Source organism: Oryctolagus cuniculus, chromosome 7 (assembly GCF_051225735.1).
Source record: "Oryctolagus cuniculus isolate XC-2025 breed Fujian yellow rabbit chromosome 7, ASM5122573v1, whole genome shotgun sequence".
In the NCBI taxonomy this organism is placed as follows: Eukaryota; Metazoa; Chordata; class Mammalia; order Lagomorpha; family Leporidae; genus Oryctolagus; species Oryctolagus cuniculus.
The window spans coordinates 82,862,071-82,876,458 of record NC_142873.1 but is presented as its reverse complement, the minus strand read 5'-3'; the positions used below and the strand labels follow the sequence as shown (position 1 = coordinate 82,876,458).

General features: G+C 37.1%; 1 protein-coding gene across 2 annotated transcripts in view; it reads left to right on the top strand.

The window, feature by feature from the left end:
* Window positions 1–14,388, top strand: part of PKN2 (protein kinase N2) — a 156,526-nt gene that overhangs the window by 58,369 nt on the left and 83,769 nt on the right. For both annotated transcript variants that reach the window (XM_051856284.3, XM_089337099.1), the window contains one exon: window positions 6,638–6,938. In XM_051856284.3, the coding sequence (XP_051712244.1) occupies window positions 6,638–6,938 (301 nt within the window). The remainder of the gene's footprint in view (window positions 1–6,637; window positions 6,939–14,388) is intronic.

Here is a 14,388-nt window from a genome sequence, read left to right as displayed (position 1 = left end):
AAATGAAATACTTGATCACAGTGGCAATCTTTTTTCTTTAAATTATTCTTTGAATCTGGTCTTGTTCTTATTTCAGTGTTTTTCTTTACTGTGAGTTTGTTGAATTATAGTTAATTGAAAATGTCATTTTTTAAAAGACATTTATTTACTTGAGAGGCAGAATTACAGACAGGGAGAGCAGAGACAGAGGTCTTCCATCCGCTGGTTCATTCCACAAATGGCCTTAATGACCAGAGCTGGGCCAATCCGAACCAGGTGCCAAGGGCGTATTCTAAGTCTCCCACAAGGATGCAGGGGCCAAGTACATGGCCATCTTCTACTGCTTTCCCAGGCCATAGGAGATAGTTGGATTGGAAGTGGAGCAGCCGGGACTCAAACTGGCACCTACATGGATTGCAGGCATTGCGGGCAGATGCTTAACCCACTACGCCACAGTGCCAGCCCCAAACTGTCAATTTATGATTTAGAATAAAGATCGGAATTTCATTACTTCATGAAATACAAATAGTTGTTTATCAAACATATATTAGCACATTTTGTATGTTTGAAAAAATTGGCAGATGATGTCTAATTAAGAGTGGAATGTATAGTCTCTTCTCATTCTTTCATCTTAATATTTTCTGAGCATGTTAATGAATTTTAAAAGGTGTTTGTGATTAGAACTTGGGTCCTACTTTCTGTATTTTGGAATGATGAGAAAAGGTATCTACTCTTTGCTTTCAGGGGAGACATGAGATTTTAGAAAGTAGGAAATACTTGTGAATGGATGATGAAGAAGCTAAACTTAAAACTAATCAGTATAATGTGGGTGGTGTGGACAGTTACTACTGCCTGTAATAGAATCTGCCTGCATAAAGGTTATCACTGAAGATTTTTTACCAGTGAGGTTCTTAATTATGTGTATTTTTCTGCAGTTAATGTGATTTACCAAGGTCAGAAACATTATTTCATCGGGTATTATTACTGGCATTATAGTGTAATTGTTTTGTTTTTAGAGTAGAGGTATAATTTATAAGATGAAATATCTCAATTTTTTGTTCCAAATATAAGAAAATTATATTTTCCAGTAACTTTCACAGTTTATTGCAAATAAAACTATCAGAAAACGGGTCATAGAAAATACCATGGACTTTCTTATTTACTGTCAGACAGCATTTGTCAATCTTAAATTATTGATTCTGTTGTGTGTATCTCTACTACTTCCTTTCTAAATGGTATTGGAACCATGTCATAGCTAAATAAAAAAATTGGGAGCAAAATATAGTTACTAAAAAAAATCAGGCCTCTGCAATAGAAAAGGAAGTAAAATTGTTAGCCATAAGTAGTTCATACCTAATTCTAGCTAAAATAGTTGCTATGATTGAAGATCACTTTTGCCTTTTAGTTTTCTGGAATACTAGTTCTTTTCATCAGAGGAAATCATGAGGTCCTCTGAAGTAACAGGTTTTCCTGAATTTTAAAAGAGGATTATTGGCCAGCGCCTCGGCTCACTAGGCTAATCCTCTGCCTGCAGCGTCAGCACACCGGGTTCTAGTCCTGGTTGGGGCGCTGGTTCTGTCCCGGTTACTCCTCTTCCAGTCCAGCTCTCTGCTGTAGCCTGGGAAGGCAGTTGAGGATGGCCCAAGTGCTTGGGCCCTGCACCTGCGTGGGAGACCAGGAGGAAGCACCTGGCTCCTGGCTTCAGATTGGTGCAGCACGCTGGCTATAGCAGCCATTTTGGAGGTGAACCAATGGAAAAGGAAGACCTTTCTTTCTCTCTCACTGTCTAACTCTGCCTGTCAAAAAAAAAAAAAAGGATTATTAAATAATATAATGGGTAAAACAATATTTTTAAAAATGTACCCTGCCAAACAAATTAATTGCTCACAATTTTGGGAGTGGTCAGGTAGAAAAGGGATAATTGTTTAAGTACAATCTAAAGGATCAGAGTATATAGGAACGTCATTTAACTAAATTGTAAGGGAAGGCATTGGGCAAGAACTAATTTCCTGTGAAGCGTTGTGGTGGTAAACTTGGACATATAGTTAACTTGTTGTCTAAGAGGGCTCTTGGGAGAGCTAGACAAAAGGAGAGGTGGTGTGTCCCAAGGTGCAGCATGCTCAGTGGCTGAGACAAGAGGATGATCTCTTATAATATATTTCCATAATTTGATATGATTGGGATTCAGGGAACAAATGGGAAAGATACGGAATTTTGAAGCAGGCAAGGTCCTTCACAGTATTACCTCAAATACAGAAGCCATTTTCATATGACATTTTATTTTAATAACCTTTAAAGCTTAGTACCAAACAGAAAAAGACTCACTTGGGTGCCTCAGCAACTCTCAGGAAGCCTCATTGTATTTTAAAATTCTGAGAGAAACACAGTGACACCCTTTATCTGTGAGACACCATAAGAACTAACTGGGAGTGTCAGTCTTAGGTTATTATACGTTAACTTTGTAATGTAGGTTCCAAAATGGGAGTGAGTATGCCTAATCTGATTTCAGAGTTTAAGAAATTCTGAATCCACTTTTGACTGGTTGTGAAAAACACCTATCACATATGAATATCACCAAAATTCCTGCTACTGGGCTCGCACTGTTGCTGTGGCATAGTAGATTAAGCCTCCACCTGTGGCACTGGCATCCCATATGGGTGCCATTTTGTGACCTGGCTGGTCCTCTTCCAATCCAGCTCCCTGCTTATGGCCTGGGAAAGCAGCATAGGCTGTCCCAAGTGCTTTGGGCCCCTGCAAGCCACATGGGAGACCCAGAAGAAGCTCCTGGCTCCTGGCTTCAGTCTGGCCCAGCTCCAGCCATTGTAGCCATTTGGGGAGGGAACCAGCAGATGGAAGACCTCTGTCTCTGCTCTCCCTCTCTGTAATTCTGCCTCTCAAATTAATAAATCTTTAAGAAAAAAAATTCTTGTTATCTACCTTCAGGTAAAGTAGGTTGAAGTAAACAATGCTTAGATGAAAAATGCTTAAGCTAATTCAATTTCTCAGGGTATTTTTATTTCAGTCCTTATAAGTTCATAAAAAAATCAAATGAATTGCTTTCCCAAGTAGTATGGTTTAATACTATGTACTAAGCCAAAGATCCTCAAGATATCTTGGTTCACAGTACCCTTGGTATCTCAATAATATCTCAAATAATTATCTCAAATAATATCCCCACAGGCCAAAATAAATACCTAACAGTTCTATATATTAAGTGTAAGGCCCAAATAACTTGTATTTTAGCAATTTACTATTGTTTCAAATAGTAAACACAAACTAAAGGGGAAAATGGCACTTTCATTTCATTATTTAATATCCAGTTACTTAATGAGATATGCCTGCCTGTCAGGTACTTCAGAATTTCCTTTTTTTTTTTTTTTTTTTTTTTTGTTGTTGTTGTTGTTGTTGTTGTTTAAGGTTTATTTGTTTGAGAGGCAGAGTTACAGACAGAGGGAGAGACAGAGAGGTCTTCCATATACTACTCTGTTCCCCAAATGGCCTCAATGGCTAGAGCTGGGCTGATCTGAAGCCAGGAATCAGGAGCTTCCAGGTCTGCCATGTGGGGTCAGAGGCCCAAGGATTTGGGCCATCTTCCACTGCTTTCTCAGACCTTTATCAGGGAGCTGAATCAGAAGTGGAGCAGCCAAATCTTGAACCAGCACCCATATGGGATGCCAGTGCCATAGGTGGAGGCTTAGCCTACTATGTCATAGTGCCAGCTCCCAGAAGTGACTTTTTAAACTTTGGAAAATTAAAGGAATGATAGGATTTCCATTCCATTTAAAAATATTGAAAAATTGAATATCTTGTCGTAGGAGATCATCCTATATCTGAGTACATAAAAATAAGAAACTTAAAGCCAACCAATGTAGACCACTTAATCCAGGAAATTTTTAAAAAAATATTTTTAAAAGAATTCTATTTATTTACTTGAGAAGCAGAGAGAGAAGAGCATACGGAGGACGGGAGGGAGGGAGGGAGGGATCACATCTGCTGATTGATTCCCTAAATTCCCATAATAACTGAAGTTGGGCTGGGGGCTGAAGCCAGGTGCTGGGAGCACAATCCAGGTCTCCCACGTGGGTGGCCAGCATTCAAGTTATTGAGCCGTCATTGAGCCTTGAGCCTTCTGTGGTCTGATTAGTCAGGAACAGAACCCAAGAGTTGAACCCAGGTACTCCAGTGTGGGACATGCTGTCACAACTGCTAGACTAAATGTTTGCTCCCATATTCCAGGAATACTTAACCTAGGAGTCATGGAACCTGGATATATATATATATATTCGAACATTTGAAATTTTCCTTGAGCTACCTTTTTGTTGTTTTTAGTGTCAAAGCAGTTCCTAGCCCTAAGCAGATTAGAACCAGATTTACAGAAATAACCTATGGGCACAGGGTATAGTGGTATGTAAGTCAAAACTACATTCCATATCTCCCAGTAACTCACTCTTTCTCATCCACTGTTTTGCGTAATACATATTTTAGAGATTAAGATTAGATGTAAAAAGTATGCATCAAGAACTTAAATAGCACTTATTTATATGGATGTGATAAATTCAAATAGAAAAGAAAATCTTTTGAGTAATTAAGTCTGGGTCTGGCACTGTAGCACAGCAGGTTAAGCCACTAACTGTGACACCAGCATCCCTTATGGGTGCCGGTTTGAGGCCCAGCTACTCTGCTTCTGATCCAACTTCTGGCTGATGTGCCTGGGAAAGCATCAGAAGATGGCCCATGTATTTGGACCCCTGCACCCATGCGGGTCAATAGCAGGGAGCTGGATTCGAAGTGGAGCAGCTGGGATGGGAACCAGTACATAGGATGCTGGCCTCACAGGTTGTAGCTTTAATTGCTTTGCCACAATGCCAGCCTTACTTTTCATTGTTTTAATTATAGGTTAACTGTGCTTAGCTAATTTGATTTTCATTTTCAGATGTATAAGTGTGTTATATGTTTCTTAGCTTCCATCAGTAGGATATCATTTAGAGATACTTTCTAGTAATTAAGATTTTGTAGAGAGTCAAGCAGATTATCAATTGGAATAGTTCATCATGGGATATGTAAATGGAATTCTGAATGTAATCTCCCCAAGTCTAATACATTTAATTCGTTAGCTAAAAAAGTGGATATAAGGTTATCAGTTTAATTTGATTTTAATAATATATTCTTAATAAGTTCCTTATCTAAGAATAGTTATTTTCCTTTAGAAGTTAATAATACTTTTCATTTATTAAGTGACTATAATAGGCCAGTAATTCCATTTAGAGCTTCACTTAAAATATTTGGAATTATCACAGTAACTCTGAAAGGGGCTAATAATATTTGGGTTTTTTACAAGTGATAAAACTGAGTGTTTGGGAGCCAACACTGTGGCTCACTTGGTTAATCCTCCGCCTGCGGCACCAGCATCCCATATGGGCGCCAGTTCTAGTCCTGGTTGCTCCTCTTCCAGTCCAGCTCTCTGCTGTGGCCCGGGAAGGCAGTGGAGGATGGCCCAAGTGCTTGGGCCCCTGCACCCACATGGGAGACGAAGAAGCACCTGGCTCCTGGCTTCAAGCCAGGGCAGCGCCGGCCGTAGCAGCCATTTGAGGGGTGAACCAACGGAAGGAAGACTTTTCTGTCTCTCTCTCTCACTGTCTATAACTCTACCTGTCAAATAAATAAATAAAAATTTTTTTAAAAAACTGAGTGTTTGAAAGGGTAAGTAAATTGCCCAGGGTTCAGCATGCAGGGATTGAGATCTAACTTGTGTTTATCAGATATCAAAATCTATTTTTACTCAGTACTGAGAAGCTCTTGTGTGTAAAGGTGTTGTATTCACTTTGCTTTAATATAAATGTATTTGTCAACTAATACAACTTGAGTGAGCAGAGTTTTTGTTTTGTTTAATTTGAGAGGTGGATTGACAGTGCTCCCATCCTCTGGTTCACTCCCTAAATAACCGTAACAGTCCAGCCCTGCGTTGGAGCCAAAGCCAGGAGCCTGGAACTCAATCTAGTTCTCTGACTCAGGTGGCAGGAACACAGTTATTTGAACCACCACTGCTACTCCCAGGATCTGATATTAAAACCAGATTCTTGGCCAGCGCCGCAGCTTAATAGGCTAATCCTCCACCTGCGGCGCTGGCACACGGGGTTCTGGTCCTGATCAGGGTGCCGGATTCTTTCCCGGTTGCTCCTCTTCCAGTCCAGCTCTCTGCTGTGGCCAGGGAGTGCAGTGGAGGATGGCCCAAGTCCTTGGGCCCCGCACCCCATGGGAGACCAGGAGAAGCACCTGGCTCCTGGCTTCAGATCAGCGCAGTGCACCAGCCGTGGCAGCCATTGGAGGGTGAACCAACGGCAAAAGGAAGACCTTTCTCCCTGTCTCTCTCACTGTCCACTCTGCCAGTTTAAAAAAAAAAAAAAAAAACAACCAGGTTCTTCAGTGTGGTACATGGCTATCATAACTGAGAGACTAGATGGGTAGAGCTTTTGAATTAACATTTTTGCGTACTTATAATGGAGGTAAATAAGTAATTAGTTTGTTGATAATTAAGTGTAATATAATTAATAATGAATCTCTTTATGCTGAAAATACTGTTATTGTCACTGCTGCATATTTTACTGAACAAGTAGTTTTCCTAACTCCCATATTTGTATGTTTATTTTTGTTTTGGTAGGGGGATTCCCGAAGTCTTCCATTTCCTGAGAATGTGAGTGCTGTTCAAAAATTAGACTTTTCAGATACAATGGTGCAACAAAAATTGGATGATATCAAGGATCGAATCAAGAGAGAAATAAGGAAAGAACTGAAAATCAAAGAAGGAGCTGAAAATCTGAGGAAAGTCACAACAGATAAAAAAAGTTTGGCTTATGTAGACAACATTTTGAAAAAATCAAATAAAAAATTAGAAGAACTGCATCATAAGCTACAGGAATTAAATGCACATATCGTTGTATCAGATCCAGAAGATGTTACAGGTATAGTATTTTCTTTGATGTTTATTTGGTGTACTAACGAGAAATGTATGATTTTAAAAATAGTAAGTTTTGTCACTTATATAGTTTTTAACTTTTCTAAAAGTACATTCTATTTCTTCTTACAGTTAAAGTCTCATTTATATTCTGTTTAGAAGGGCAGCTGAGTTGAAGGATAGGAAAATTGAAACATTTAGAGATGAGTAACTCTGATGTATACTCTCTTATCCTCTGTCAGTAGGACATTACTTAGAGTTATTTTCCAGTACTAAAGTGTTGTATTGAGTCAGCCACATGCTTTTACCTGATTCATCCTTGTGATCAGCTGCATGAGTTTGCCAGATGACTGTTTAAAGTTAAAAATGTATTCTATGAATAAGGGATATTTTTATTCTTTGCAAATGTAATTAATCAAGCCTGTGACCTTAGTTCTTTGTCCTGTGAGGAACTGAATTAATAAACTATTAGACATATTGTTTAAAAAGAAAAAAAAAAGCCAAACATTTACTTCTCTTTTTTTTTTTTCAAGTGTAGAAATAAAGGAGAAACAAACTGATTCTAACCTAAGAGCACTATTTGGAAAGAACAGGATTTAAAAATATTCAGGTAGAAAAATTTTCAATAGTATAGAAAGTAAAAATGGAAAAGTATCTCCTTCTACTTTTACCCTCTTCCTAAAGTTAACAGTATTTTTTGTTAAATACCTTTCCAGAAAAAAATTCCATTTTGTATGGATATCAATAACTTTTTACACAGATAAAATCGTATAAGATATATTTGGTCTAATCATGTGTCCTTGCAAAGATGATATCTTGAGTAAAGTTAATTTCTGTATCTCTCAGTTTCTTCATTTGCAAATAAATATAATATATAGAAAATAATACATCTAGCATCATTTTTTTTGAAATTTTAGAAGAACCTGGAACCAGCATTGTGGTACAGCAGATCTAGCTTGGGCCTGTGATGCCAGCATTCCATATTGGTGAATAGGTTCAGTCCCTGGGGGCTCTGCTTCTAATGTGCCTGATAAAGCAGCAGAAGATGGTCTGAGTACTTGAACCCCTGCTACCTACATGGGAGACCAAGATGGAGTTCCTGGTTCCTGGCTTTGGCCTGGGCCAACCCTGGCCTTTGCAGCCATTTGGGTAGTGAACCAGTAGATAAAAGATATCTCTGTGTGTGTGTTTGTGTGTGTGTGTGTGTGTGTGTCTCCCTCTCTTTGTCACTCTGCCTTCTTTCTCCTTATCTCCCTCCTTCCCTCCCTCCTTTCTCCCTTTCCCTCTTCATTTCTCTCTTTCTCAGTCATCTTACCTGTCAAATACATAAATTGAACATTTAAGAAGAGAACTTGTATGAATAGCTAATAATAAACAACAGATATATTTTTTACAATCTCAAGAGCTGTAGAAAATACTTCTAATTTTTAGTGTACTTGAGAAACCTTGTTTCATGTATCAATTTCAAATCTGTGACTTGGGGATTTTATTTGGAGGCTGTGTATATAGAAATTTTAACCATGTAAGATTAGTAGAATCTCTAAAATGAAGGAAATCATAGGAAACCAGCCTATTTTGAACTGAAATAATCCCAAAGATGAGAATAAATTTTCTAACAATCACCAGTCTAGTTAAAAAAAAAAACCCACCTTTTAATTCCTTGTTTAGTATTCTACCCACACATTCAGTAATAACATTATAAATGGAAATATGTATTATGAAAATGCTGTTTTTAGCAATATTATATAAACTTAGAAATAGCTTGTTCTACTGGAACTCGGCCGAGGTCTACATTTTTTGTCCATTACATCTTTAGGAGAGGTCTAAAATAAGAAACAGCACTGGAGTTTAAACTCCCTTTATTTAGAAAAAACATTTTCCTCCTCACAGATTACTAATAGCTACCTTGTGATTCATTGGAATATGGAAGAATTTTAGCAACATAAAGAGTAGCCCATTGATTTCCCTAGCCCCTTTTTAAAAAAATAACTTTATACAATAAAAGCCATATATCTTTAATGTACAACTTGATGTTATCAAATAGATATATTTATTATATAAATATTATTACAGATAACCATTATTACAATCTAGCCATCACTTTAGTGGCTCCCTGGGACACCTTCCTCTTTGATCCTAAATATCCATCCCTGACCCTAGGAAACCACTGATTTCCTTTCTATAGCTTTAGATTTTTCTTTTCTATAGTTTTATTTTTTAAATTATTCCCTTTAAGTATTATTATCAAGTTTCTGATATTCCACAAGAACCAATTTGGATCTCCCCAGGAAACCTTCCCTGAATTTTCTGCACTTTTTCACTGTTGTATTATGTTATATTGTAACTTCTTTCGGTATGTTCTTATATCATTTAATAAACATTGTGCTCCTGGGGCCAGCACTGTGACATAGTGGGTAAGGCTGCCGCCTGCAGTGCCAGCATCCTATATGGGCACCAGTTCGAGTCCTGTCTGCTCTACTTCTGATCCAATTCTCTGCTGTGGCCTGGGAAAGCAGTGGAAGATGGCCCAAGTCCTTGGGCCTTGCACCCATGTGGGAGACCTAAAAGAAGCTCCACGCTCCTGGTTTCAGATCGGCCCAGCTCCAGCCATTGCAGCCATTTGGAGAGTGAACCAGCAGATGGAAGACTCTCTTCCTCTCTCTGCCTCTGCCTCTCTGTAACTCTGCCTTTCAAATAAATAAATAAATCTTTAAAAAAAAGTAAAAATAAAAAATATAAACATTGTGCTCCTTAAGGGAAGGAACATGTTTATCTGTTTTCAAGGCTTATGATAGACCCTGGAACATAGAAGATGCTTAGTTGTGAATATTGAAACTAAAAAATAAAAGCAAATAAAAACTTTATTTTTAAAAAAAGATTTATTTATTTATTTGAGAGGTAGAGTTACAGAAATAGGGAGGGAGAGAAATATCTTCCATCTTTTGGTTCACTCCCCAAGTGACCTCAATGGCCAGAGCTGAGCTGATCCTCTAGTTTGCATTCTTTATAGTCTTTTTTTTTAACTTTTATTTAATAAATATAAACTTCCAAAGTACAGCTTTTGGATTACTGTGGCTTTTCCCCCCCATAACTTCCCTCCCATCTCCCGCTCCCTCTCCCATTCCATTCACATCAAGATTCATTTTCAATTATCTTTATATATAGAAGATCAATTTGGTATATATTAAGTAAAGATTTTAACAGTTTGCACGCACACAGAACATAAAGTGTAAAATACTGTTTGAGTACTAGTTATAGCATTAATTCACATTGGACAACACATTAAGGACAGAGATCCTACATGAGGAGTAAGTGCACAATGACTCCTATTGTTGACGTAACAAATTGACACTCTTGTTTATGGCGTCAGTAATCTCCCTAGGCTCTTGTCATGAGTTGCCAAGGCTATGGAAGCCTTTTGAGTCCGCCAACTTAGATCTTATTTAGACAGGGTCATAATCAAAGTGGAAGTTCTCTCCTCCCTTCAGAGAAAGGTACCTCCTTTGATGGCCCATTCTTTCCACTGGGATCTCACTTGAAGAGATCTTTCATTTAGTTGTGTTTTTTTTTTTTCTTTTTTTCTTTTTGCCAGAGTGTCTTGGCTTTCCATGCCTAAAATACTCTCATGGGCTCTTCAGCCGGATCCGAATGCCTTAAGGGCTGATTCTGAGGCCAGCGTGATGTTTAGGGCATCTGCCATTTTATGAGTCTACTGTGTATCCCACTTCCCATGTTGGATCGTTCTCTCCTTTTTAATTCTATCAGTTAGTATTCTCAGACACTATTCTTGTTTATGTGATCCCTTTGACTCTTAGTCCTATCATTATGATCAATTTTGAACTGAAACTGATCACTTTAACTAGTGAGATGGCATTGGTACATGCCACCTTGATGGGATTGAATTGGAACCCCCAGGTATGTCTCTAACTCAACCATTTGGGGCAAGTCTGATTGAGCATGTGCCAAACTGTACATCTCCTCCCTCTCTTATTCCCACTCTTATATTTAACAGAAATAACTTTTCAGTTAAATTTAAACACCTAAGAATAATTGTGTGTTATATAAAGAGTTCAAACCATAGTATTAAGTAGAACAAAAAAAATACTAAAATGGATAAAGTATTAAGTTGTTCATCAACAGTCAGGACAAGGGCTAATCAAGTCACTGTTCCTCATAGTGTCCATTTCACTTCAACAGGTTTCCTTTTTGGTGCTCAGTTAGTTGTCACTGATCAGGGAGAACATATGATATTTGTCCCTTTGGGACTGGCTTAATTCACTCAGCATGATGTTTTCCAGATTCCACCATTTTGTTGCAAATGACTGGATTTCATTTTTTTTTACTGTTGTATAGTATTCAATAGAGTACATATACCATAATTTCTTTATCCAGTCTACTGTTGGTGGGCATTTAGGTTGATTCCAGGTCTTAGCTATTGTGAATTGAGCTGCAATAAACATTAAGGTGCAGAGAGCTTTTTTGCTTGCCAATTGAATAGAAATAATAAATATTTAAGGTGGTATGTTAATTGATATGATTTGGTCATTCTACAAAGTGTACATGTAATGAAACATCACATTATATCCCATAAGTATATAGAATTATAATTTGTAAATTAAAAATCACTGAAGTTTAGAAAGAAAATAGTTACATGAGTTATTGTTGTCTCATGGAAATTTAAAGATATGTTTAGCTGTACCTGAATGTATCTTATGAGAGAGACCACTGATTTCTATAAAATGGAGTGGTATTCTAAGCCTTAGTTGATACCTGAGATTCCAAAAGGAAATATTTGGACAAGGACCAGTTTCCCAACTTGACCTCATCCCTAAAAAAGGAGAAAAGAAAAGTTGTGTATCTTAATAAGTATAGCTGGGGCTGGCGCCGTGGCTCACTTGGTTAATCCTCCACCTGTGGCGCTGGCATTCCACATGGGTGCCAGTTCTAGTCCCGGTTGCTCCTCTTCCAGTCCAGCTCTCTGCTGTGGCCCAGGAAGGCAGTGGAGGATGGCTCAAGTGCTTGGGACCCTGCACCCGCATGAGAGACCAGGGAGAAGCACCTGGCTCCTGGCTTCAGATTGGCGCAGTACCGACCATAGCAATTTTTGGGGGAGTGAACCAACAGAAGGAAGACCTTTCTCTCTGTCTCTCTCTCTCACTGTCTATAACTCTGTCCAATAAATTAAAAAAAATAAGTATAGCTAATAATTTATGTAGTTTCAGTCTCTTTTCATCTTCATTTCTTATACTTCATTTCTGTCATACAAAATACCATCAAACTTGGATTGGTTTTTACTTATGAATTTATGAATATTTTCTTCAGTATCAGGAATATTCAGAAGAGAAATACTGATTTAGGGTAGAATTAATACTTTTTTTTTTCCTCTGGAGTTACTCTTAGCCAAATTCTTCAATTCCTAGCATTCTACTATATGGAGGTAGTTTTCTTTCTTAATGAATGAAGTATGGTTTAGAAATCCTTTCTTGGAAGAATAGAAGTATTAATGTAGTTTTCTTCTTTAATGTTTCCCTGCCCACCTAAATGTGGCATGGACATTTTTTAAAAATTACTTATTTTTGTTTGATATAATATTTGCACAGATTTATGAGATAAATAAATGTGGTATTTTGACTTTTGATTCATGTTTACATTGGGTAAGGATCAAATCAAGATAATTAGTATCTCCATTGCTTTAAACTTCTATGGTATGCCCATTCAAAATCTTATAACTATTTTGAGATACATAATGCATTAATGTAACTATATTCAGGGTATATTATATTCACCACTGAACACTAGATATTGGTAAGTAAAACACATCCTAAATAGATGAAAAGAAAAAAGGAAATATAGTAATTTGTTAATGGATAGGCATATAAAAAGAGAAAATTTTGCATCAAAAGTTCAAAATGTTGGGGAAGGATATATGTGTACATATGTAATATATATAATATATATTAAGGTATATATTGTTTTGATGGGCATTTGGCATAATGGTTAAGATACTGCTTGGAATGCCCACATTGCATATCAGTGTCTGGGTTCAAGTTCTTTCTTCACTTCCAGTTCCAGCTTCCTGCTAATGCACACCCTGGTAGGCAACAGATGATGACTCAAGAAGTTTGAGTTTTCAGTCCCCAGCTTTGGCCTTTCCCAACCCTGGCTGTTGGAGGCATTTGGGGAGTGAACCAGCGGATGAGAGATGTTTCTTTCTCTTTCTGGCTTTCAAATACATTTTTAAAAGTGTTTTGAGTGTAGACTATTTTTTCCGCAAACCTAAGTTCATATTAGTTTTATATAATCTGTTGCAGTTGAATTTTATGTGTAGTAAAATGTAGCTATGAAAACTGTGTTAGTAATTCCTGATTAAATTTCTCACTTTGAGGTAAACATATTTTGCATTAAATTGTGCTCTGTAAGGAAAGGATGGCTGTGTGCCCATTAGCAAGTCAATTTTTTACAACCTGATTTTTTTTCCTCATCTTTAAGATCCTGAGATTACATGATTCATAGATCCAAAATGCTTGACTTCTTTGATTACATTTCTTAAAAATTAATATACATTTTGGTGAATTTTTTAATACCATCTAATGAACTTTAAGATAGATTTGTCTTAATGCCACTACAATCAAAAACAGGAATCATTCCATTACTTCAAAAGTCTTCTATTGTTTTTAGTTGCAGCCTCCTGCAATTCTGTGTTTCCCTGGTCACCAATGATTTCTTGTCTTTCATTATACTTTTTTTAATAATGGAATTCTAATAAATGGAGTCACAAAATATATAACCTTTTGAGACTGACTTCTTTACTAAGCATACTTGTCCAGGCTGTTGTATATATCAGTAGTTCAGTCTTTTTTAATTCTTAAGTGAATACCACATTGGGTAGATGTACCATAGCTTATTATGTTCACTAAGAACATTAAGTTTGTTCTCCAGTTTTGACTGTTACCAATAAAGCTACTGTAGATATTCATGAACAGGTTTTTCATGAACCAAATTTTAGTGCACTTTGGTAAATATTTAGGAGTAGAATTTCTCAGTTCTAAGAAACTGCTGAAATGCTTTCTAGAGGTCCTATATTATTTTTCGTTTTCACTAGCAGTGTATGAGTGGTCCAGTTGTTCAACATCCTTCCCAGTAGTTGTTATCGTTAATATGAAGGTACTTCAAAAAATTCATGGAAAATACGTATTATGGAAAAACTATGAATGGATTTCATTTTTTACACAAAATAAACTTTAATTTCAGTTTTTCCAAGAGCTTTTTGATATATGCTGATATTTTTTAACCAGTAATGGGTATGTAGGTGTTGATGATATACATTTATTGTCATTGGAGGAAGGAAAGAAGAAAGCTAAAATAGTATGGTCTTGAGAATTTATTAGAGAACTGTGCATGCTTCAGGTGAAGACTTACATACAGAATGAAGTCTCTACCAGGAGATATAATATACA